This window comes from Cottoperca gobio, chromosome 3 (genome assembly GCF_900634415.1).
Source record: "Cottoperca gobio chromosome 3, fCotGob3.1, whole genome shotgun sequence".
Taxonomy (NCBI): Eukaryota; Metazoa; Chordata; class Actinopteri; order Perciformes; family Bovichtidae; genus Cottoperca; species Cottoperca gobio.
Window position 1 is genome coordinate 4,809,675 of NC_041357.1, and position 26,064 is coordinate 4,835,738.

General features: G+C 38.1%; 2 protein-coding genes and 1 pseudogene across 2 annotated transcripts in view; 2 read left to right on the plus strand and 1 right to left on the minus strand.

Moving 5' to 3' along the window:
* The window catches only part of LOC115005403 (anoctamin-1-like), a 65,729-nt gene extending 53,418 nt beyond the window's left edge, over positions 1-12,311 (plus strand). Inside the window, exons 21-25 of the mRNA XM_029427208.1 lie at positions 4,640-4,792; positions 5,965-6,017; positions 6,194-6,378; positions 6,720-6,825; positions 7,869-12,311. Coding sequence (XP_029283068.1) covers positions 4,640-4,792; positions 5,965-6,017; positions 6,194-6,378; positions 6,720-6,825; positions 7,869-8,162 — 791 coding nt within the window. The 3' untranslated portion in view covers positions 8,163-12,311. The remainder of the gene's footprint in view (positions 1-4,639; positions 4,793-5,964; positions 6,018-6,193; positions 6,379-6,719; positions 6,826-7,868) is intronic.
* A 1,518-nt stretch (positions 12,312-13,829) lies between these two features.
* On the minus strand, positions 13,830-25,808 carry LOC115025693 (low choriolytic enzyme-like; annotated as a pseudogene).
* On the plus strand, positions 14,608-17,779 carry fadd (Fas (tnfrsf6)-associated via death domain). The gene is made up of 2 exons (XM_029458121.1): positions 14,608-15,110; positions 17,424-17,779. The coding sequence occupies exons 1-2, from the start codon at positions 14,666-14,668 to the stop codon at positions 17,687-17,689; spliced, it is 711 nt and encodes a 236-aa protein (XP_029313981.1). The 5' UTR covers positions 14,608-14,665; the 3' UTR covers positions 17,690-17,779.
* Positions 25,809-26,064: the final 256 nt, after the last annotated feature.

Sequence of the window (26,064 nt, forward strand, 5' to 3'; positions counted from 1 at the left end):
AATTTCTTCAAATTTGAAACAAACGTCCACTTGGAAATGATGAGATTTTGATGGTAAAATGTGAAGGTCACTGTGATCTCACAAAACCGTTTTTGGCCGCAACTAATTTATATGCTAATTATGGAAATGTAACACAATTATTAGAGATAATATTTTGGACATTGATGTAAACAGCAACTTGTCTGTTTAGAGGAGGCATACAACCGCGAGGGGGTCATTCTAGTTTGGTCTGTAAAGGTTGTTAAACGTTATTTAGACTTTTGAATGTAGTTATTTTATCGTTCCTGAACATTTATAAAAAACTACAACTGCCCTCAGGAGCAGTTTGTAGTTTGATGCTTGTTGATCTTGCTCTTCCTCCTCAGTAATGCCATATCCAGCTTGCTAACAGCAAAGGTTCTCATTGCGTCATGTTAGAGTGATGCCTTCCACCCTGATTCAAAGTAGATCTTTGCTCTTTGTGAATATCAGCCTTTTAACACCCTAATCTTTGCAGAGCATACCATGTTGAGGTCAAAACTAGCAAGCATAATGGCTGCGAGCACTTTGAAACAATTACTTTAATGCTCAGCTTCAACATGTATGTGCCAAAAAAAACATTGTTCATCAATGTGTCTTTGATCCTGGTCCATGCTGAACCTTCGCTTGACATTACAAATGTCAGCACAATATTTTAGCCTCACGGAGCAAACGAGCAAAGATATTCCTTTGAGCTGAAATACAAGCTAATGTCCTTGTTGAGGTACACTGTGTTGACTTTTGATTGAAAAAATTTAATTTCTCAGCAGACTGAGTGTCAATCAGTGATGTGGAAACCTTGGATGTGTTTAATGAAGAAAAGTAGTTTAAAGCTTCCTGCTTTTAATTTAGCTGGTGAGAGCTCACAGCTATTGCGGTCGTGTAATTGCTCTTTTTGGATCTAATTAAACAGTTGATCCATACATCCCATGAGGGAAAGCGATCTATATCATATAATGAAGGCTGACAGAAGCAGCTTATCCTAATACTGCTGAGAGAGGATTAGTATTTATCATTTTTAAAAAGGTTGCTGCATTCCATGTATAGTTGTGACCTGTAAATGTTTCTCTGATAGTCAGTCAGTGTAAATCCAACCGCTGCATCGCACAAATGAGTGCTGATTGTGTCACTATTGCATTATTTCAGTCAGTAAAAATAAAAGAGTATTTGAATATGTCATGGATAATTGACCTTTGAGCTGCAAAAGGAGAATGGGGTAAAAATGTGAATATTCTGAAATTTGCAAATGAGGCATTATCTTTTATTAAATATGTGCTTATTTGCATACATTTCTGTGACTTAAATCTGAACACTGGATAAAGCAACAGTTATATAAGATATTAGATAGATAGACGTATAAGAGTTAAAAGTTTTTTTATAGAGGGAATTTTGGATATAAAAAATCGGCATGTTTTTAATAATAATACATTATACTTTATCGCTTTTCTAATGGCTCATAAATCAGGCTATAAATGATGAACAAAGCCCTCAGTAAAAACCTTCAGGATATAGAGAGGAAGGAAAATGTAAAGTTTGGTGCTGCTGAAGTGGAGATTTCTGGCTCATAGTCATGAGAAAAAACTCACTTGTATTGTAAAATTACAATACCGGTAAATAGGGTAGAACATTTTCACCATAAAACTTCCCCAGTTTTTTTGTTAAATTATGACAATTTTTACATTACAAGTTGTCTGAAATTATATATTTAAATGAGGTGTTATCTAATTCTAACCTTTGGTGAATTAAGAAGGAATCTACATACACGACACAAATAGGCGTAAAAATGTTCACTCACTTCTGTGTAACTATCATTTGTCTTGACAATATTTAAAACCCCACTCGTGAAATTTGAAGCTTTTCCGTGTCTTAAAACAAGTGGTTGATAACATGTGTCTAAATGAGACTACTAAACGGCATCCAGCCGAACATTAGTCCACCTTCAGCTTAGTGATGTGAGTTAAGCGACTGTGGTGTAGTTTGCTTTTTACATCTGCCGATTGAATTTACACATCAAACTTCATAAAGTGGCCTTCACTTTTGAAGATTATCTTTCTGAACAAAATGTCTAAGTATCATAAACGTTGATTTGTCGTTGATTATTTTCTGCTATAATCCAAAATCCTATGGAAACATCCCATTGGCTTTTTGTGGAGGGAATCAGTGCGACGCTAACTTCCAGGGCTGGCCTACAAAATGATGTGATCCTTGCAACATCATCCTTATACGATTACTTTTTATTTATTTATTTATAACCTTTATTTAACCAGGATATGGCCTCATTGAGATTAACAATCTCTTTTTCAAGAGTGTCCTGGCCAAGATAGGCAGCAGCACAGTTACAGACACAAAAAGAAATCACAATCACAATATTAATTAAAACATTTTAATTAATTAAACAATGTCTTTAAGAGTTGCTTTAAGTCTGTTCAGTGAGACCAGCTCTCTGAGTTTCAGCTCATTCTGCAGCTGGTTCCAGGCAGCCGGAGCAGCGTAACTAAAAGCCCTTTTCCCAAGTTCTGTACGGACTTTTGGGACAGTTAAAAGAAACAAGTCCTCGGAGCGAAGTCGATACGGTCCACTACATTTCCTACTAATGTAGATCCTTAGGTATTGTGGAAGAGCACCAAGAATAGCTTTATAAATAAGGATGTGCCAGTGTTTCAGTCTACGGGTGGTCAGGGAAGACCATCCAACACGAGCATATAAGGTGCAGTGGTGTGTCAGGGTTTTGAGGTTTGTTATGAATCTCAGTGCCCCATGGTAGACGGTATCCAGAGAGCTGAGGCACTGAGACGATGCATTCATATAAACAACATCTCCATAGTCCAGCACAGACAGAAACGTTGCAGAGACTAATCTCTTTCTGGCCTCGAAAGAAAAACAGGACTTGTTTCTAAAATAAAAACCTAATTTTATTCTTAATTTTTTCAAAAGTTCTAAAATGTGAGGTTAAAAAGAAAGAGAATCGTCAATGATAATAACAAGATATTTGAACTGAGACACAGATTCAATCTCAGAACCCTGTGAAGTGGTGATAGAAGGGAGGTGAAGTGTTAGGTTTTTGCTTTCGAGATCATCATGAGCTTCGTCTTTCCAGCATTTAAAACAAGTTCCAAATCACACAAGTTACATTGTACAATGTTAAAAGCAGTCTGGAGCTGACAAAGAGCCTGATTTGGGGAGGACGCAGAGCAGTAAATTACTGTGTCATCAGCATAAAAATGGAAATTTGCATTTACAACATTGTGATTAAGATTATTTATATACACGATAAATAACAATGGTCCTACAACCGATCCCTGTGGCACACCTTTGGATACATTAAGAGAACTAGAAGTTATACCTTCTGCCCTCACACACACTGATCTGCCTGATAAATAGTTTTCAAACCAACAGACAGCTTGATCTGAGAGACCTATACTGTAGAGTCTTTGTGACAATAAGGCATGATCCACTGTATCAAAAGCCTTGGACAAGTCGATAAAAAGTGCTGCACAATGTTCTCTATTGTCTAAGAAATTTATAAAATCATTTACTACTTTTAAGGCGGCCGTGCTGTGTTTTTTTGTAAAACCAGATTGAAGGTCAGATAAAATATAATTAGTCGTTAAAAAGTACTTTAGTTGTTGACTTACCAATGATTCCAGCACTTTATTTAAGACAGACAATTTGGAGATGGGTCTGTAATTGTTTAGGAAAGTGGGGTCACCCCCTTTCAACAGTGGGAGAACAAAAGCAGATTTCCAAATAAGGGGAATTTCGTTTGTCTCCAGGGATAGATTGAAAAGATAGGCCAGGGGCGAGGCGAGGAAATCAGCTGCTAACTTTAAAAAGTATGGTTCAAGGTTATCCGGACCTGCTGATTTTCTTGTGTCTAAACCTTTAAGGGCTTTATGTACCTCTGAGACTGTTACGGGATTAAAAGTAAAGGTTTGACCCGGCCAGACACGACCTTCAGAGCGAGCAGGGGCTCCTTGAGGTATGTTCTGAGATTCAAACAAGGAACCAGAGGCAATAAAATGTTCATTAAAACAACCAAGCATTTCTGCCTTGTCAGAGATTTGAAGAGAGTCTTTGACAATGCAAGGTGGATATCATAAATGTATTTTTTTTACCATCCACTTTTTGGATCTCTGTCATTTCTAACTTTTTATTTTAACTATGAAGGCTTTTAGTCATTGGACGTTTGGATATTAAGTTATCAGAGAAACGTTAGAGAACAGCGTCGCAGAAACACGTGTGTGAAGCAACCTCACAATGCCACCAGACTGTCTTTTGCTACTGTTTTGATTGAGAGACCCCTAATGGCAGAAAATAACATTTCAGATGTTGTACTTTTTAGTGCTCTGCTGACTTAAACATTTTCTCTATTTAACTGAGATTTCCACCCCTGCTGCAGTTCTCAGAGCTCAAACTTGCAAAACTCCTCAGTCGAGCTCTACCACATGAAACCAGCAGTGTTGCAGGTTATTTTACATGTTTGTAGTGGAAATGGAAACTTGTTGGATCACAGTATAACATTCCACTACTAAACTGTCCAGTAGGGCCCACAGTCGGTAGCGAAATACAATGTGTTCATCCAGTAACTTCTGCTCATTTCTCCTCTCGTCTGTGTCTTTAGTCATCCAGTTTGGGATGGTAACTCTTTTCGTGGCCTCCTTCCCTCTGGCTCCGCTCTTCGCTCTTCTGAATAACATCATAGAGATTCGCCTGGATGCCAAGAAGTTTGTCATGGAGCTGCGCAGGCCAATTGCAGCAAAAGCCAAAGACATTGGTAGGTTACCCTTAGATGTGTTCGCCTACATCACCTTCGTTCAGGGGAACAGCCTGAGCAAGGAGAAGAAAAGCAAACCTCACCTGACTGTGTTTGGGCTCTCAGTATGAGAGATGAACCTACGTCAGACAAGTTGTAACGTACATAAGACCTGTGAATATTCTCTTAAGACAGATTTGAAAAGCTTTAACTGGTGGTGCTAACATAGTTACTCTGAATGCAGTGATCCTTGGATCCTTAAATGCACCAGACATTCAGTATATTTTAAATCATAATAATATCAATCACCTTTAATTGTTTATCTCCGTTCAAAACAAAGTTGCAATGTGCTTCCCAAAAAAACTAACAATTAATAAAACAAAAGAGATTGGTACAATACAAAGTAGAAGTTAAAAGCTTACAAATGTATCCTTGAGTCCGACCCTTGAGTAGGAGATCAGTCTCAGAACCTAAGGTACTGGTCAGCAGTAATATCAAAGAGCACTTTATAGTTAATATCCAAACATGCACCTAAAGTGGAGTAAAAGGCAGTAAGGTTCTCAAGCATTCTGTATTGCTTTGAAATATTTATGTTATTGCTGAATCAACACCCAGGTAAGCATGATTTACTCTTGATTTTATGTGTTGAAGTATCCTCTTTAAATGTGCATTAATTAATTTACAATTAATGAATTTATCATTTATCATTTATAAACCCTCTGGACTTTAATTCAAGTTTCTGCATATTCAAAACATTTCCCACATATGTGTGTTCTCTAAGAAGACACAAATAAAGTAATATTATGATAATAAAGTTGGAATTTAATGAGAAAGTCTATAATATTTTAAGAACAAATGTACCTGCCCTATAGTCTGCTGTGCATTACGCATTTATCACACACAGAACAATCAACGAACACAAAAATAATAATTCATTACAATTTTAAAAAACATAATCATTGTCAAATTAATGTCGACAAGACTGGTTGCTCAATATCCATTTGTTTCCTTAGTTTAATGGTGGAGAAGCAGCGTTGTAAATGACATTGAATACATAACGAATTTCAGAAAAAAACTGAATGGCTAAAAGATGCCAAACGGCAGGTGCTCAAGCCCCGTTGGAAGTCTATCTGTGCATGTGCCAGTTGAAGCTGCAGTTTTCCCCGCCTCAATGACACTCTGTCTTTCTGCAGGTATCTGGTACAACCTCTTGAGAGGCCTCAGCAAGGTAGCAGTCATCGTTAATGTAAGTCTTATATATGTACAGGTACTTCCAAAACATGTCTGAACAATGAAAATGTCTGTTACCTTAGTGAGCTCTTTTCTTCTGTAAATGGAGAAACCAGGAATGACTCATAGTTTAACCTGGTCCTTTGATTTCATGAAGAAAGTCAGCAGATAATACGGTTCTCTGTCTCCCAGGCCTTTGTCATCTCCTTCACCTCAGACTTCATCCCACGGCTGGTCTACCAGTACATGTACAGCCTGGACGGCACCATGCACGGCTTCGTCAATCACACTCTGTCTTACTTCAACGTCAGTGACTTCCAGCCAGGCACAGACCCTCTCCAGCCAATGCACCTGGGCTACAGCGTAGAAATATGCAGGTACGGTTTCACTTTACAGCCGGCTTCACTTATCAGTCTGCTGATGCTGTGTCGGACATATTGATATATTTAAAGGACACGTGTTGTACTCATTTTCACGTTCATACTTGTGTTTTGGATTTCTAGTAGAACATGCTTAGACTGTCTGCCTTAATATTCCTGTAACCTCCCAAATAATTACTTCTCATCTGTCATAGAACCATGTACCTTCATACAGTGTCATCATCTGTATTTTTACCTTGTAACATTGATGATCTTCATTTTTATGGGGAAAAATTGTAAATAATCTAAATAAATATTTAAAAAATATATTAATAAATGACATGTCTTTCTTCCTCCAGGTATAAGGACTACAGAGAGCCTCCCTCGGCCACCACACAGTATGAACTCTCTAAGGAGTTCTGGGCCGTTCTGGCCGCCCGCCTCGCCTTCGTTGTTGTCTTTCAGGTTTGGAACAACACACAGCTATTAATATCACACATACTGTATGCCTCGACATGCTTTTTACACAGGCACTCACTTTTAACATTCATATTTAAACAAACGTAATAATAACTCTTTTATATTTGACACATTTGTGGCCTGTGAGTAAGATTAATAATTAGTAATTAAAGTAAAATAAGGTAGCGACTGATAGTGTAAAGCTTTTGTATGGAAGCCCATTCCCATAATAAAAACAAATGTTTAGAATTTATTTTTCTCATCTCGTAAAATAAATCTGATATCATCTGATATCATCTTCATCATCGTTACAATTAGAGCTAGACTAATAAATCATTCAATATGTCAGTACAGGAAAGCCAGACTAAGTTTGAGATCCTTTAGAAGCAGTGCCACCTTTATTCCACCACGGAGGACTGGTAAATTGATCCCTACCTTGTAAAATGTATAACAAATAAAATAATAATAATTCCAAATTATGATTTTCATCGTCATAGTCATAACTTTGATTTATTATGTGGGTCTGTATTATGCGTAGAAATGGTGAAAAATAAAATATTTTTCTTTAATTGATTTAGGACGTACAGTACATATTTGAAAAGCTCAGCTAACCTGGATAGCTTGTTCAAAAGAGAAGAAAGCTAGGCTACCTTATGTTATCAAGTACACTGCTTTCGCTGCTAACCTAATTAATAATAAATTAGAACGTTTTATTTGTTGGAATACATTAAGATTAAAGTGAATCTATTTAACTTTTGAGAGAAGAAAAACAACACATCCTCATCCTGCAAATGAAATGTGTCGATAAGCGATGCATCACGCTGTTGCTCCATTTAGTACACGTCAGAGTTTTAAAGCTACAGCCTTACTTGGTGTCTAAAGACATTACTGAGTCTGTTTGTTGACTGTGCTCTACTTGTGCTCTCAGATAAACATTTTTAACATTTAATCACAAAAGTAAATCAAGATTTTAACAGTGCAGGTAAGTGTTTCTCTTTAATGTTATTAGCGTGTTACAATCTGCTCTCTGTTCCCTCCGTCCTCCGCAGAACGTGGTGATGCTTATGAGTGACTTTGTGGACTGGCTGATCCCGGACATCCCCAAGGACATCAGTCTCCAGATGCACAAGGAAAAGATCCTCATGGTGGAGCTCTTTATGAAGGAGGAGCAGGGCAAACGACTTGCAGCGCGGGACAACCACAACCAGGACAACTGCATCACTCCCTCATCAGCCAATCAGAGCCCGTCACAGCCCCACTCACGGGGGGCCTCACATGCAGTCGTCTGGGAAAACAAACATAAACCGCCACAAGCAAACACAGCACCTATATACAAACTGTAAATAAGCAAATCAGCTGCTTTAAGCTAGCTGTTAAAGGTTAAGACCATTAACACATGATCAGTTTTTAATAATCAGCTAAGCTTTTGCTGCATTCATGTTGTTTGGGAATGTTTGCAGGACCTGGGAGTTAAAATGAAACTTTGACATATTCACATTATAACTGATTGTTTGCCTCTTTTTATTCCTTTTCCCATGTTAAGAGCAAGCCAGACATCAGGCCAACATCCAGCAAGTAGTTAGTCAAGAATCGTAGGATTCATGGTCACAAAACATTATTTATTGGACGTACTGTGTTCAAAGGGAACAAGCCATTAGCTTCACTTGACTCTGGGAAAATTCCTTGTCACAGATCTTCATTCAGGACGTCTTGAGAAAACAGTGCCAAACCCCAACTGCAACTTAATATGAATAATATTTTCAAGCAGTAGGTTCATATCTCCACTTCTCCGATGGGACTCAAATACCGCTTTTATATTGAAGACAGCCTCCGTCCAAATAGCCCTGCTGAGAAGAGTTCCCCCTGATATCTTACTGGTAAGGTACAACACAAAACGACGTCCTGTCTCCTCCCATCAATAAAGCTCAGATTTTTTTTTTGTTGCACAATTATATACAAATGCAAGAATTTATTGATGTACTTTTTTAATGTGCAACATGGTCAAGCAAATGTGCTTTCTTTGTTGGGATGAACAGCAGAAGGTTTTGGAAGACCTGCTGTGTCATTGATTTGTACTATTCTCTTGTACGAGCACCATTTTGCTCATTGTTACATTTGTCACATTTTGAGTATGAACAAACTGCCAAACAGGGCTCAGTGGCATTATTCCTGGAAGCACAAGTCACATGATTATTCATTATTCATTCCAATGAACTGGAATTCCTAAAGCTGTAATTGGCAAGATGTACAGGATAAACACAAAGTGACGTCATGCACTATCTCCCCTTGCTGAGATGCTGTACTGTAGATAGTTCCGGTATGTCCTATTTACCCTTACCAAACTGCTATTGGGTACAGAGAGAAATATTTTCAACACATGTAGTCGTAAAATGAAAATGATTCCTAAACTGTCTTAATCGATCAAAGAGGATGTAGTCACTGTGACGTCACCCATTGGTTTGTGGCCTAGCGTTTTGAAGCCTAAAGTTTGCCATTTTGGTTGTCGCCGACTTGTTTGTTTGGATCCAGAACTGATCATATTTTGACAAGAGGGTGGAGCTGGAGAGGAGCGAGGCCCGGCAGGTCCAGGTAGTGCCGTTAGCGCTAAATTACCAACAAACTCTAGTGCTAGCTTGGTTAGCAAGGTGCATCAATAATTCACTTTAACTTCATTATTAATTGGGATGCTAATTTAAGATAGCGAGAAACAGGCTTGTTTGTAATGTACTTGAATAGAAAAGCCGACTTCTTATGGTGCTATCACCTACGGCGGATTTACTGAGCGGCGAGTACAAAGTAGCAAGGATGGAAATGTACACTCAGAAGTTTTTCCCATTGGTCATACATTTGGCGGTGAAAAATGTAAACACAAAACACTAGCCGAGCAACATGGAGCAGTACGCACTGCAGATGCGTTTGGTGACACACGCAGTTATCCTGCTTTGGTGTTCCGACCAAACACATTTGAATAATGGTTGTCAACAATATGTTGATCCACTATTTCCAAAGAAGACGTGCTGCAATCAGTCATTTCCCACTCATGTTAACCTGTGTCCATCTCAACAAATCTGCTTTTTGGCTCACTTCCTCCAATTGGGTCGGATTATGTTCTCACTGCAATAGGGAACTAGGGATTCGCTTGGAAACGTTTCAAGGCCGAGCGTTTGTGCTGTTGTTTTGGTCTGCACCAGAGTTAGATTAAACGGAACAAATATTGACTTGTGAAAACGCCCTTTCGAGTGTCTTTTAGTAAAATGGAAAGCTGAACAACGCTGTGGTATCGTCCTGTTGCTGAAAGCGGCCATGAAAACACAACACTGACATATTAGGATTCATTTTGAGTGTTTCTGGCCACACATTCTAGTATTTACTGTCCTTTTAGCTCAAGCAGCTAAAAATACTTTTCTCTGGCTCCCTGATTAATTTGTTAGCAAATAGATAACTTTGCCTTTGTACTCTTTGGTGCTGAGCAGATAGTGTACAGGGGGTTTACATGTGGCAAGATAAAAAACAAGATTAATGCAAAGAAGTTTGCGGCCCATAAAAAACAAAACAATGAGCTGCAAGACGTTAAAAAGCTCTGTAGGGATGAGGGGAGCCGCAGAGTTGTTCTCTGCACCTTTGTCCCCACAAGCAACCCTTTTTACACTACACATAGTATTGTGGTCCAGATTAAGGATTAGCTGCTATCATCAATAGGTCGCCAAATGAATGCTAATGATTGTGTAAATGATGGCCCCATTTAGAGTTCAATAGACTCAAATACTTTAGGTCGTGGCTACCTTGTGATTGCTGCTAAGGTTTTGTCCGGTTTGGGAGCTCTCCTTGTCTTCGTCTCACAATTTACACACATTCAGCGTTTTCAGTATATGAAAATTAATTGTAACATTTTAGTTGCCTAAATATGTCTTGTTCATCGTTTGGCTGTATTGCACCATCTCTCTCCAAGATGGCGACGGCCAAAAAACAAGAATGCGACAGCTGAAATGCCAAACTCGAGGTTTCAAAACAGTAGTTCACAAACCAATGGGTCACGTCACGGTGTCCACTTCTTCCACACAGTCTATGCTCCCAGTTAGGATGCCTTCATCTAGCTTTGAAAAAGTATGTAATGTAAGAGTAGTCGTTTTTAGACATTTTAATGTAGAACTGTTACATATTATACCTTTAAGGTTGTGCACTGAAAATGGATGTTAGTGTTTAAAGTCACGTGTAGTGGTACAAGTAGGCTATGTGCATAGTGTGTGCCATCATTCTCATATAACATCAGGAAACTGCATCTTGGAACAATTAGGATTGTTGAATCTGACCCTGATCGCAATAAGAGCTCCTTATTTAAGAGGGCTCTGCATTTGACTTTGGCTAGCGTATGAATGTTCAGCTTCGTGATGACTCTGGAAAGCAGTACCAGTATCTTGCTCAATCCACACCAAAGTGACAGTTGTTGAGCGAGGCGGAAGCTATAGCGACTCTTTACCCTGCCTTACATTCTCCCCGCTGCTCCGGGCCAATTTTGTGCAAAGGGATACAAAGTGTATCAGTCAAACACGAAAAGTCAACACTTTCTATATTATTATCTATCCTTTTAATAACCTTTTAATTAATTTTCTTAAAGCTGCAACTCTTTAACTATTGAAGCACAAAGACTGAATAATATTTTATTTTGTATTTATCAAACTGCAAAAAACACATATGGGAGTGACTGGATGCCACTTTGAAGAACGACTTTACAGTCTACACTCATCGAGGTATCACATCCTGCCCCCTGCTGTAAATATATTAAACTACCCCTGAGTTAAGCCCTCAACCCAGACTGATAGAATGTATTATTCTCTTTCTTTGTTCAGTGATGTATAATCACTTTTAGGTCAAATTGTTGTACATCTGTTTTTCTAATTTCATGACAATGCATTTAATGTGTCGAAAGGGTTTTATCAGCCCCCCTGGGGACCACTGATCGATCAATTGAAGACTTTCACAATGACGTGATATATTTTATCTAATTGTCTTAATTGTGATTCATTATTTAATGTCCTAGAAACCATCAATATGGACCTATGTCGCTGTGTCTGGGAGGATGCCTGGAAAAATCTCTCCTAATACAGACTACAAAGACATTTTATCACAAAAGACGTTGCTTCTTTCTGGGATATGACTTGCTCCTTTGAGCAAAGACTGCACATTAGATTTTTGACCAAATACTCTGTATGTAAGTAGGGGGGTGTTGATATTCAGGAGCTTGTGTTAGCTAAAATATGTTTTTGCCCCTCCCTCGACGTCCCTCGTGAAAATATCCTCCTTCTGTTGCCATGTTGTGTTTACAGCATCAATAAAACACTGCAAGTTGTAACAGGCTAAACTCTATTATAACGTATGTCAAAGCACATTTCACAACATGTGTGAGTGTATATGCATGTATAACCGATTTGTCTGTCTGATATTTTGAGTCTTTTTGTTTAAACGAAGTGCAAATAAATGAGAGATGAACTGCCTGCATGTGTACATATATTTATTGGAAGTTCCTGTATTTCACTTTATTTTGGGTACTTTGATGAAATGCAATTTTGAACCTCAAAAGCAGAATATCACCTAAGGTGGTTCTTGTGTTACTATCTTATTTTCTGGCAATGACTTGTATAGGGACATTGCCAAAATAGTTGATATTGTGCCCACATGGTGCATATTCCATGGTGCAATAGACTTGTGTTTTAGTTAAGTTTAGTTTATTTGCACTAGTTCACAATATACCGGTATTGATGATTTTTATATATATATATATATATATATATATATATATATATTAATTATTGATATCATCTTAATAATAGACAGATGATAATATCTTGTTGGCAGATGTTAGGTCTTGGGGGTTTTTGGTTTATCAGGTCAGCTGGTTGCCTTTTCACTATCCATTAGTGTAATTGTTCTTTTTGTACACTTTTGTACAGTTATGTTTACAAATTCTTTCCACATACCTACACTTTAATTTTGAGGGTAATTCATTTGCCAAAAAAGGGTCAAAAAGCACAATAAGACTTTGACTGATAGCATTATTTATTTTCTTCAAAGTTTATATACATATCTGAATTATTTACGCCACGATAATCATGTAGTAAAAATATGATATTATGACAGCCCTAATTCGCACATATGGAGGTGCTGTATATAAAAAGGGTTAGGGTTAGTTAAAAGGTCAATAGTCATACTTAAAAAGAAAAAGGGTGAAACGATTTTTTTTAAAGGTGGACAGTAACTTAGTACATTAACTTAAGTACTGTACGTAATTACAATTTTGAGGTACTTGTACTTTACTTGAGTATTTCCATGTTCCTACATTATACTTCTACTGCACTACAATTCAGGCAAATATTGTACTTTTTACTCCACTATATTTATTTGATAACTTTAGTTACTTTGAAGATTCAGATGAACTGTAATCAACAAATAATGTATAATATATTTATATAGGTTAATTAAGAGAAAAAAGAGATTTGAAAAATAAATAAAAAGTGGAATACATATCTTGTAAAGCTTACAGGGGTTGAATGGTAAACAACTTTTTGTGTTTGTAAATTCAGATAGGCTATAGATGAGATCAGTGGCGGGCTGTGCATTTCACACCTAGGCCTTCAGCGATGTCCTACACAGTCCTACCTGAATTATTCCACCTCTTAATACCATCATTATGACGCCATGGCTCTAGAAACAATACATTTAGACAGAAACGCAGTATAACCGGGCGTTGCATCACCTTAACATAGTCAAGTACAACAGAGTTATATTAATATTTCCGAAACATTTAGTTGTAAATAGCAGGCATTCCCAGCAGTACAATGTGCTGTGAGCCGGGGGTACCGCTCGTAGTTAGTGATTTGAAAGTGGCGGACAAACCCTTTTCCCGGTTGTGATAGGCTCGCTAGCGTCGGGGTTGGCCGTTCTCTTCTCACGATGTCTATCTTTTCTTGAAAAGTTTGTCTTGAAAATGGTGTTGTAATTATATCTGCGACCAAATCGATCTCTTCTCCTCCTTCGGCCATTGTTGGTTGAAAAAACAGCTTGTAGAAATCTACACAAATTAGCTCGTTCAAAGTTTGCTAGCTCGGCCTCTCATAGTGCGTATCCAAACAAAAGATGTGCACGTGCTGACGTTATCGTACGCCTGCTAGCTGGCCCCGGCGTCGCCAACTCGAAATCTGATTGGTTAACGCCACAGTTTTGTCTCCGTTCACTTTAAGCGACAGGCGCCCGCACTGTTGATTCTGAAGGCCTCAGGGCAGATTTCTTGGACCCTGGCAACACATCATGGCTGAAATATGATTGGATAAAAGCTCTAACATAAAGGCCAGACCTCCAAATCTCGATCTGAGGCTGGAAGCAGCGCAACCAAGAGGAAAGCTATGAAATGAAGAGAATAGACTATGGGGAATAATTTAATACATATTTGTGGAAAAAATATATCAAAATTAAATTTATATTCTGATGATGTTTAGGCCAGCAGAGAAGGCCTTGCTGGCCCTGACGGCCCACCACTGATGAGATGTAGGCCTACTGGTTAATATGGACAGTCGACTCTATAAAGTGTGGATTTGTGAATATAAAATGAAGTCATAATAATAAGCACATTTATCAAACAGAACTGCAAAAAAAAGAGATTAATTTTATATTCAGTAAATGTATGGTGTGTGCTCTTCTTCCTGCACCTGACATCATTAACGTCAGGTTAATGGAGCCGCATCCACAGTGACCGGAACAATAAAACAATAAAGAAGACAGAGAGACACAAAGCAGTAAAAAGTATCAGCAAACACAGCACATCTGACAAACTCTTGAAGAATGTCACCGGAACATGCGAAAAAGATACAACTGCAAACTAACCGACACAGACAAACAAGCGGAAGTGAAAGTAAAGCAGCTCGTGTTTCCTCGTTCAGACATATCCCTTCGGCGTTTCTCAGTTGAGGTGCAGTGTGTGTATGTGTGTGTGAAAGACATGAGCAATTTACAGTTTAACAGCGTTTTACTGGACATTTCTAACCAGCTGACCGATAAGCAGCTGGAGGACATGAAGTTTCTGTGTCGGGACATGGTCGGGAAGAAAGAGCTGGAAAAGATCTCCAGCGGGATCCGACTGTTTCAGGTTCTGACGGAGAGAGGCAAGCTGGGAGCCAACAACACGGACTGTCTGTGCCAGCTTCTCAAAGACATCCACCGACAAGACCTCTCGGGAAGAATAGAGACTTTTGAAAGTCCGGCTGGATTCAACGACAACCAACCGGACAAGGAGGAGAGAGGTAGGCTGCAGTAATACTGTTCTATGAAGCACACACACACACACACGCACACGGGGGCGACAAGGTCTGTGTGTCAAGCTGGGCTACTATGTTCCTATTGCTAGGCCTAGCTGTCCCATACACATGACCAGTGGTGAACAGTAACTAAGTACACAGTTACTCAAGTAGGCTACTGCACTTAAGTACCATTTTGAGGTAGCCTACTTTACTTCATTATTTCCATGTCCGGCTGCTTTAAACTTCTACTGCACTACAATTCAGAGGTAAATGTTGTACGTTTTACTCCACTACATTTATTTGCTAACTAATAGTTCATTTGAAGATTCTGATTAATAATTCACAATATAATCAACAAGTAATGTTTCATGTATTATTATAGGTTACGATAATAAAATTGGTAAAATTCACAAGCTATATGGTAAAAAGAGAAGCTGCTCCTTTACCAGCTGCAACTTTAAAGTGATGAACACAAGAGTACATTATAATGTTAATACTTTTGTACACAAGTACAGTTTTACTTGTAACAGAGTATTTATTAATTTTGTAATAGTATTTGTATTGGAAAAGATGTAGATGCAACACAGCAACAGTTCACATTTATCTTTTATTTTTGTCCCTTTCACCCCTCAAACAAAACAAAACATGGAGGAATCCCCCCCACCCTTCTTAATAAAATGACTCCTCTTCTGTTCCCAAGGGCTCCTGCCCACGCCTCACATTGCTCTTATAGGCACAAGCTGCAATGCATTAAGGGAAACCAGTGTCTCTGAACTTGCAATGTCTACACATTGGGATTGTCCGATTACAGAGCACCTGGCAGTGTGCCTCCATACTTAATATAGCTGGTATGTTTCCATGCCCTGACGAGGTGCAGTACATTGACAGGTGTTTCTTGTGTAACTGGAACAGTTGCAACTGGGAACACATTAAGCTACAACCATTTGTAATTGTTAGTATGTACCATGTTAGTAGGCGATGCTAATATAATCTGTGAAAGTGAATATTGACATGGAGGAAAACATTTTACCCCGTGAGACACTACAGGTGGATGGGTTAAACATTCTTGACAGATATCACCGTGAGACTTCGCCAGTTATTTTCATTAAGACAATTATTTTTTGTATTTAAGTTTTCTGACATGTTATGTTTAAATATGCAAATGAGGCCTTATCTTATTGTGTGCTAAAACCTACGAAATATAGATAAGAAGGAAACTGTAAAGTGTGTAAGAGATGCTGAAGTGGAGCTTTCAGCATCACACATTCTGTAGAACAAACGGCAACATGAGTAAACTGTGTTCAGCAGCTGCCAGCCCAGTTAAAGCTGGACTCAGGATGTACTGTCGCCTGTCGTAGGTCCTCAATACATGAACTAAAGAGGGTTGGACTAGTGATGCAACAATTATCTTCATTATTGATTAATCTGAAGATTATTTTCAATCATTTATTCGTCATTTGGTCTAAAAAATACCAGAAGTAAAAAATGTCCTTCTCCGTTTCATAAAGCCCAATTTGACATCTTCAAACTGTTTGTTTTGTCAGACCAACAATCTAAAAAGAATCAGTTTACAATAATAGAAGATGAAGAAGCCACTGTGGAGGCTGGTACCTGTGTCACACAATTATGTCAAAATTGTTTGTATACATTTTATTGTCGGTCAATTTATCAACAGATTTCAGATCTATATTTGACCCTCGCTGTAACTGCAAACACCATTATCTGTGCAGCTGTAACAACGAATACCATGAGTTAATAGTAATATAATTCCTATAGTGAACAAAAGGACACTAATAGAATGTTGAAATGACTCTATTTATGTGTATTTGTTATATATAAATGTGTTGTGTTTAAAGAGATGATGTAATGTAGTGAGTTTCATTGATTATGGTGGCAGCGTAGTGTTGTAGCAGCCGCTCCTTGTCTCGGTCTACACGCATGTGAAAACAAAATGAATTACCATTTAAGAAGCGATTGTGTGAAATGTTTTGGGATTTACGTCAACAAATGGAAAAATAACAGATAAAGAAATGGTAGATTTCTTTGGAACAGCTGGCCATTAAATTAGCAAAATAAATTGACAAAATTGGCATCAAAAAACAATCCGTTAGCCGATATACTCGTCCAATCGCCCGACCCTAGACCGTTCCCAGTTGTCCTTATAAGCTCAAATCTCAACATTGGCCTGTGGAGGGTGTTTGAATAGATTTGTTTTATGTTTTGCATAAATATGCTTTTGTTTTATAGTTAATTGTTTCCCCAAATTAGGATTTATTTTCTTCTCTAAACCCTCAATGTCTCCTCCTCCTTCGTCAGACAAACTGGACATTGCCACAGAGGTGATCGTGGAGAATATGGGAAGGACTTGGCGTAAACTGGGCCGCAGACTGGGTTTGACTGAAGTTAAGCTGGACTCCATCTCCAGGAGGCATCCCACAGAACTGGAGGAAACGACGAGGGAGATGCTGAAGGAGTGGATGAAGTGTCGTGGAGCCGAGGCACGAACAGAGTACCTGATAGATGCCCTGAGAGCCTGCCAGTTCAACCTGACGGCTGATAAAGTTCAGGACAGACTTCTCTGAGGAGAGAACACTAACTACGTTTTACTACGAGGAAAGTTATACGCAGATATATGAAATTATTGATCAAATAAACCGACTCCCTGAATGTCATGAAACATGCTATTATTGGTTATGGTTCAAGAAATGACGTTCTGATTGATCAAATAATGATGAATCAACTGAAAATCTGAAGATTACATGATCGTATACTTTTATAGACATAATAATTATAATCACTATAAAGCACCGATCGAAACAAAGTTACAGAGTGCTTTAAAGTTAAAACAAATGATAAAAGAAGTTGAAACAAGATAAAAACATTAAAACAAAAACCGCAAATGCCATCAGTGAAGAATAATCTGTGATGATGACCCTGTTTCAGCAGCTTGTTTGATTGCACACTGTAATAATAATAAGAATAATAATAATAATCTTTATTTCATACAAGAATTGCAGCCCAAAGTGCTTCACAGCAAAAACATAACAATTAGTACAAGATTAGACAGAATAAGAGCATTTACAGTACAATAATCACAGTGTAGCTGTAAATGAGTCTGAAGTACCATTATAAAATAGCAGAATTAAAATAGTATAAAATAACATTGGAAATCATGCTTAGTTTCCCTAGCTGTGCCGTACTTAACGACCCTACTGCCGGGAAATCACATTCATCACACTCATAAAACATTCTTGTAAATGAACTGTCAGAGCCATATTTTGAAAGCATGAGATCAACAATGCGCCCCTGTGGCCCTTCAACTGGTTTAATCCCTTCGGTTAAAGCCAGTTTTTCTCCAATACACATTTATCAGAGAAACTTCCTCTTTTTCCTGTGGTAAAACAGTCTATTTGATCTCAGGCTTTTCAAAAAATACACACTGTAGACACCGGACATGTCATATCTACCTATCTACTAAACACAAGGTTAACAGTGCTACAGGGACGTGTTTGATACTGACTCCGGTACAAAAAGGCTTCTGTGTGAGATGCCACCATTTAAAAGTCCTGATTTGTTTTAGCATCCAGTCACTGGACATATAAATATAGATGATCCATTATTCAAAGGAACAGTCCACTTGTTTGCTTTCTGGTGGAGAGTTACTTTTGTTAAATTGTTGTTTTTACCAGTGTTGGGGAATAACTACGTAATTAAATTACAAAATAAATGTTGTAACTTGTAATCTGATAGTTACTGAGAAAATGTAACAACCAACATTTGGACCACTACATTTTTACAAAAGCTTGTATGTAGAATATAACATTAATTATTTTGCTTTGCATCTTTTCGCCGTGCATTAATTGGCTTCTTTTTTGGCATTTTTCGGACAACGTGGGTCAACAAAGCCGCCGGGACACATTTGAGTGCAACACCATCACGTGTAGGAAGAAGCTGTCTCTACGTCCACGCGCTCACATGTTCTGTGTTGTTTTTGATTGGTTCTCTTGTTTGAATTTGCACAGCCTCTCATCTGCCAATCAAATGAATGCGCTGAGCTCTAAAGTGGGTGATCATCTCGTCAGACAAAAACACTGAATCCTGAAATCAGAAAAGCACTCTGACATTACTGCAGTGTTAAGCTTGTTTAGCCGCGGGGGAAATACTGTCAACATCGAGATGCTCGATGTCAACCAGAGGAAACCGCGAGCTTCATTGCCCAGTTTAAGACATTTGTTCAAAGGTAATCTATTGTAATAAATTACATTACTTTGATAAAGTAATTAGAATGGTTACATTACTTATTAACCTGTTAATGTTTATTAGTGAGCGTTGGTGCTGCAGAGCACCTTCGACAGAGCCAGGCTAGCTGCTTCCAGTCTGTGTGCTAAGCTAACTAGCTGCTGGACGTCGCTTCATATTTTACAGAGACAGTGGTATTGAACTTCTCCGCTGCTTCTCAGACAGAAAATGGATATTTCTTTCAGATTATGTTTTCTGACTAAAAAAATGAAATGAATGTGAACGAGAAATTGCTTTATTTACAGATCAGAAGCCTTCAAACTGTTTACGTTGATTGTTTTTTGTATGTGATATTAGAATAAAATGAGATGCTACATGAAATGAATGATCTCATCGCTAAAATCATATACATATATATATATATATATATATATATATATATATATATATATAATATAATGTTCTTTGCCATTTCAATAAACAGTCAGGCAGCAATCAGCGTGTAATGATTATAAAGTTTGCAGGTTTATTGTTACAGGACAACCCAAACTGCCATCCGCCCGAAATCCTCATCTGCTTCATCGGCATGTTGTGATGTCATCACGACGGCATGTCAAAGGTCACGTGCAGTTTCTGCAGAAGAAATGCATATCCTTCATTTTTGGAAGGACTTTGCTAAAGTCGGATAGATAGTTACGCGCTGTGTGAATGTTCCAAATGTATTAAATTAAAAGGTAGTTTAAGTCTGTCTCAAAACAATATTTTTATGCCCATATATACATGTTTATCTGAAGTTAATATGAGGCCTCAACTGTTTCAGTGTTCATATGGGCACCTGACTATTGTTATGAGACAGACTTAAAGAATGTGTTATTGTGTGAAGGACCACATTCAGCTGTGAGGGACTGCAGAGCACTGACTTTGCCAGTCGGGCTTGACTGCGACTGTGTTTTGTACGTTAGTCTTCCATTCAGCTAAGCCACAGTATACTTACAGCACTTGTACAGCCTGTTCAGCCTATCAATGTCATTCCTGCTCATCTGGGTGGCCTGGCCGAAGGACACATTGCTGTTAGGAACGGGCACCATAGTGGGACGGTTGTTCTTGGAGAAGGCGTACCTGGAGAATCACAGATACCACAATGCAAAGTGCGTTGAGCTTAGGTTTGATAACCTGGAAGTAGACATGTCATAATAACTACTTTTGTTAGATGATATGTTGTCCCAGAAATAATTGCAATAAACATTAGGAAGTACTTATATGCAGGTGAAAGATAGATAGAAATGTATAAAATAAAGTAAATGACACAAACATGACGTCATCCATACTTCTCATATTGCATGACAGAGTTGTAGTCATAAGGAGTTCCCTGGTTCAGAGTGGCAATCTTGTCAAAGTTGTACTGCATGCCTACAGAGATGAGAGAACATATATTATGTAACATCACAGACATTTACAGATTTAAAGTTGAGTGAGAAGAAAGGCATTTCAGTTCCACAAACATCGTTTGGAATAAAAAAACAATTTTTTCAGAATTTAAATTGTGATTATCAGGTCTAACTCTTTACAGACAACTGCCACAGCTGGATAATGAAGCAATACTGAAATCTGCATCTGAAATCTAATGGCCACTAGATGGTGGATGTTAAAATCAGAGACTACACCAAATCCAAGTCAGTAAATTGTATGTAGAGACACTTTATGTCTATTAGTCCTGGGTCCAGTCTGCAGTGTTCATTGTAGAAGAGGTTATTGACTCACTTTGGGAGCCAGCCTCAAGTAACCATTCCATTTAATGCACTTTTTGGCTTCATTTCTCAGCTCCGCAATTTGATTGGCTATTTGCCAAGTACTGTTGTCGAAATTTGCTCATAGTTGGCAGAAGTACACATTTGAAAGTCTGCCTTATAAATAGTACCAACCAGCCGCGGGATATTCTTCTAAAACAAACTGCTGGTAAAAATAATCAGATTTAGCGTGGAGGGGTTCTCCCGGCAAATGGCTAACAGAAGACGCATTTTTTATTCCATGAAATCAGCAGGACAAGGTAAAATTGGGCTTGCTTGGAAAAAGAATGCATGGATTAAAAAGATGTTATGTCTGCTTCTGCTGCTTTGGTTTTGAACTCTCTTTTTGTTTTTTATTTTTACTGTCAATGGTGCATCTGACTATATAAAAGTAGGAGTGATCTTGGAAAATCCTCCAACTAAATAATTGTTCAGGTAACAAATATATTAATAATGTTAAGACTGAAAAAGAGTTATGTTTGTCAGATTGACAGGTGCCTCGCAGCTCTGCCTCTAAAGCTACTTTGAAGACTAAAAACAATAGACGGTGAAACTAACAAACCATCAATGACATTTTCCAGGTGCACCCTAATGTGGTTGTCCCTGTCAGAGCGAGTCTGTTCATGGTTGAAGCCGAGGGCGTGGAGCAGCTCGTGCTGGACGGTGCTGTGGTACAGGCAGCCCTGACGGCTCAGAGACACAGTCTGAGCTCCACCCGTACGACCCACATAGGAGTAGCAGCTGTAGTCACATAAACATCGTTTTTAGAAATCAAACAAGATATATCACATGTAGGATTGTACAGGTAAGTGCTGCTCTACACAATATGTAGAGTCTATGGTGCAGAATGTAGTAAATAATAAGTGTAAATAATAAATCCTGAGCAGACTTTAGTCGTTTGTATACTACGTCACGGACTTCCTTCTTTGCTCCTTTCATAATTACTAGAGGACCCCGCCTTCTTTTATTTGTATCGGCGATCAACCATGTGAATAGATGATAACAGCCATTTAATACAAGCGGCTGATGAATAAGCGTTGCACCGTTGACAGGTTGGATCAGATCCTGGATAGAATAGTCATCAAAGTATTAACTGTAGTTAATAAAATGTAAAGTAATCTGTGTTTATAAGGGAATGAAAGGGCAGAATGAGATGCTTTAAATCTGCAATATGCAACTTACATTTTCTTGACAGGCTTTAAGACAGAGGTTTTATTACCACTGAGGCACAAGTCTGGTTGAAGGTGTAAATTGTTGGAGTAAGAACATAAAACTTTGTTGATGTGTGTCTTAAACACTGCTTTTGAGTTGTGAACCTGCAATCGGACCCTTACCCGTTCCTGGACTCGATGCTCAGCCACTCATTGTCACCGTTCTGGTAGGGTCTGAAATTGATGCAGGAAACTGCAGAGAAAGACTGCAGTCCACGAACGATGATGGCCTGCTCTCGGGAGGCTGGCAGGACACAAATATGGCAGGTTGAAAAATATCTGTAGCAGTGGGGCTTTTTCTAATACCTTATTTATTATGTGTAATATAGTATGTGTAGTAGGAACAATTCCACTATATCATGTAGTTACTGTTACAGAAAGTATTTAGTATTATTACCCCAATATTTGTTTTCCGTTATCATTTACAGTCCTAATATTTATATTGTATGTAACATTGAATCACTGTATTTAGGTCTTCTGGCCTCAGGGTACTTGAGAGAGAAGTTGCGTGTATGTTACTGTCTTCCATGTTGGCCTTGAGGTGGAATAAGTATTCAGATCCTTAAATTAAAATAAAAGTAGCAACACTCTTACACTCGCTACTTTTATTCTAGTGATTTTTATGTATTTATTTTTTCAACAATTATTGTTCTAAAAATGATTATCTTGCACAATTCTATTTATAGTTTTTATTTATTTATATGTATTTCTTCTTTTGTTTTGCTCTGTGAAGCACTTTTTTATCCATATTTATCCCAGCACCCTTTGCACTCTGCACCATTGCCCTACTGTCTAACAGAAGTCCATCTAAATCAGCTGTGACTTTAAAGTCGCTCCCTGTAAGAATACATCTAAATAAAAGCATCAATGCTTACAGTAGTGGTTGGCGATGTAGTAGGGGACGTAGACCTTCCCATTGCTCCACTTTTGCCACAGGCAGCCTCTGGAGGTGCAGGGGTCAGCGTTTCTGTCGGCCTCAGACTTGACAGCGATGTCTCCTCCGATCAGGGCGGGCTCGTCAAAGTCAGGGGCTGCAAGACGAACACAGGTGTAGGTGAGAATTGAAAATACACAGCATGTTAGAAATTAATCATTTGTTTAATGTTCTCGTATTATGGTTGGTGCAAATGTTGGCAGTTGCCATCTTGGTTTGTTGGAACGACACGTAGAAGGTGGAGCTAAGTTCAAACGAACGCTGAACAAGATATTTTTTATCGACCAAAAGGTTACAATTAACTTTTATGAACTGAAAACACGTTGTGAAAAAGATGAAAGTTCTAAGACGAAAACACAGACAACACCCAATCCGGACAACACCTAGATAGTGACCCGTCACTCACAAGGTAGCACCGCTCTTGAGCATTCCCTGCTTTATTGTCTGTTGTACTTTAAAGAGGACTATAATTTACTAAATGCACAGAATGCTGTGTTGGAAAAGAGACCATTAACTTGTCAGGAAAATAGGTACTGAGGTAATTAATCAAGTGAGAAGTAGGGTCATTTTCTCATCAACTTCTTTGTGCAATCAGTGGAGTCGCCCCCTGCTGGATATGAGATAGAATTGTCTTCATTTTTCAGACCCGCAGGTTGCCACTTGATGTGAAGCTGCTTAAAGCTTTTTATTTTCATCATAGTGGAGGATAGTACCATCCCTACCACTGCATCGGTGCTACTGGTCACCAAATATGAACAATTACTTATTCTATATGGTGACTTCTTTGAAATGGATATTCAAAAATGCAGACTCAGAACCACCGCACTGCTGTTACTGTTTTGTTAAATTGTGGTTTAGATGTAGCGGCTGAACTTACTGCGGTCTCTGTTGGCTCTCTCCAGCAGTTCACCAACAGAAAGCTCTTTGGATGTGTCTTCCTCAATGGTAGCAACATCTGCACAGCACATTGTATATGGAGAAGTATGAACTGTAAAGTCATCACCATCATTTTGATTGCTGATACCATCATTATATATACAGTCGTTGACACAAGTATAGAACATATACAACATTATTTATAGTTGCTGGTCAGTTTTTATTTAAACTGGATTAAGAAGGGTTATTAGTGCATTCTTACCTTCCTGTGCTCGCCCACAGTGACATGGGAAAAAAGAGAAAAATGTTATGGAAGCTCTTTCACAAAGACAGAATATAAATGAGAAATAAAGAATTATTGTAAAAATAATCATTTCATTTAAGCTCGGCTCATTGTTATAAAATATAAAATAAAATCAATTATTTTGTAATGACATTTTCCCCAATGACACTTATTGTCATTTATTATGTCACAATGAAACTTTACATCATAACGAAACCTTTCTTGTCAAAATTGTACTTAGTTTTTAAAGTTATAACGGCACTTTTTAAAGTTATAATGGCACTTTTTAAAGTTATAACGGCACTTTTTAAAGTTATAATGGCACTTTTCATGACAGTGAACTTGTCCCCAGTCACTGTCTCCAGCCGCGCAGCATGCTTACTAACTACCAGCTATGTAGCTAGCTGCTGTTACCGAGAGCAACCAAAGGAGCAGACGTGTGTTGTGTGTCTTTCTCTGGGGAACATCTGTAAAGTCAAAGCACTGCTGAGGTGACTCTGAATGAACCAGCTAACATGAACTGCTGCCATTAACACATTAACGATGAGTATACAATTAGTCTCATAACCCGCTTAGTTAGCCAGCTAGGTAGGTATACGTGCTGAAATAAAAATGTGTTATAAGAATTATGAAACAACACTTTATGTAAGGAAATATGTAATAATTACTTCTTATTTATCTAATAATGAACATGTTGAGGCTCCATATCCTTCAGCCCAAAAGTAGGTGTTTGGATTTCCAAATGTCCCCATATATTTGCTAATTTTTCTCCGTAGCTTTATACTTAAACTTTAAACAAATTCAATCTCAGACTTAAATCTATGAAAGACAAAGTATAGCTTCTATTCTTATTATCCATTTGACATTAAAATATTAGCTTTTTAACATTTAATTAGGGCTTGGTTGTCTCGAGTAGTTGATTGAACATTAATCATTTAACATGTTCTCTATTAATTTAAATATTATTTTAATCTAATTAAGGGGAGTTGTTGACATGCCTTGGGCTGCAGAGGTTTAATTATATTGTTCAAATCAAGCAAAAAGGTTTGTTTTATTTCCCTATTTGTTTTATTTGAAATGTTTGTGTGTGATTGTGAATGGAAGGGCACATGTTTTGTATGGTTGTATACGGATGTGTTTCTGTTGGTTTTATGGTTAAAATCTCAATAAAAACATTGTTAAAAAAAAGGAAAAAGCTTTGTAACTTGTTTTTGGAATATCTTGGGACGCTTTTTTTCCCCATATTAACATTTATGATATGAATTGACTGAATGGCCTGTTTGGTCTGGACACTACACACAGGCCTGCACGTACCTCAGCCCAGGAACACAGCAGCAGCAGGGACAAGAGAGACCAAGAGAAAACCAACATGACTGCAACAGACCTGTAATAACCAGAGAGAAGCGGGAGAGGAAGTGAAAACATAAGCAAAAATGTTTTAAAAAGCTTGTCATCACAAATAAATTATCCATCTAGGTTATATTACTGCATGCAAGATATCAATATAACACGCCACCCTCAGGCGTCAGAGCCCCTGACACTGTGTGTGTGAATGATGAAGTGTCTTGTGGTAAAGAAGGATTGGGTTCTTACCTGAAAGCCCAAAGAGAGAATGTCCCGCTGTTAC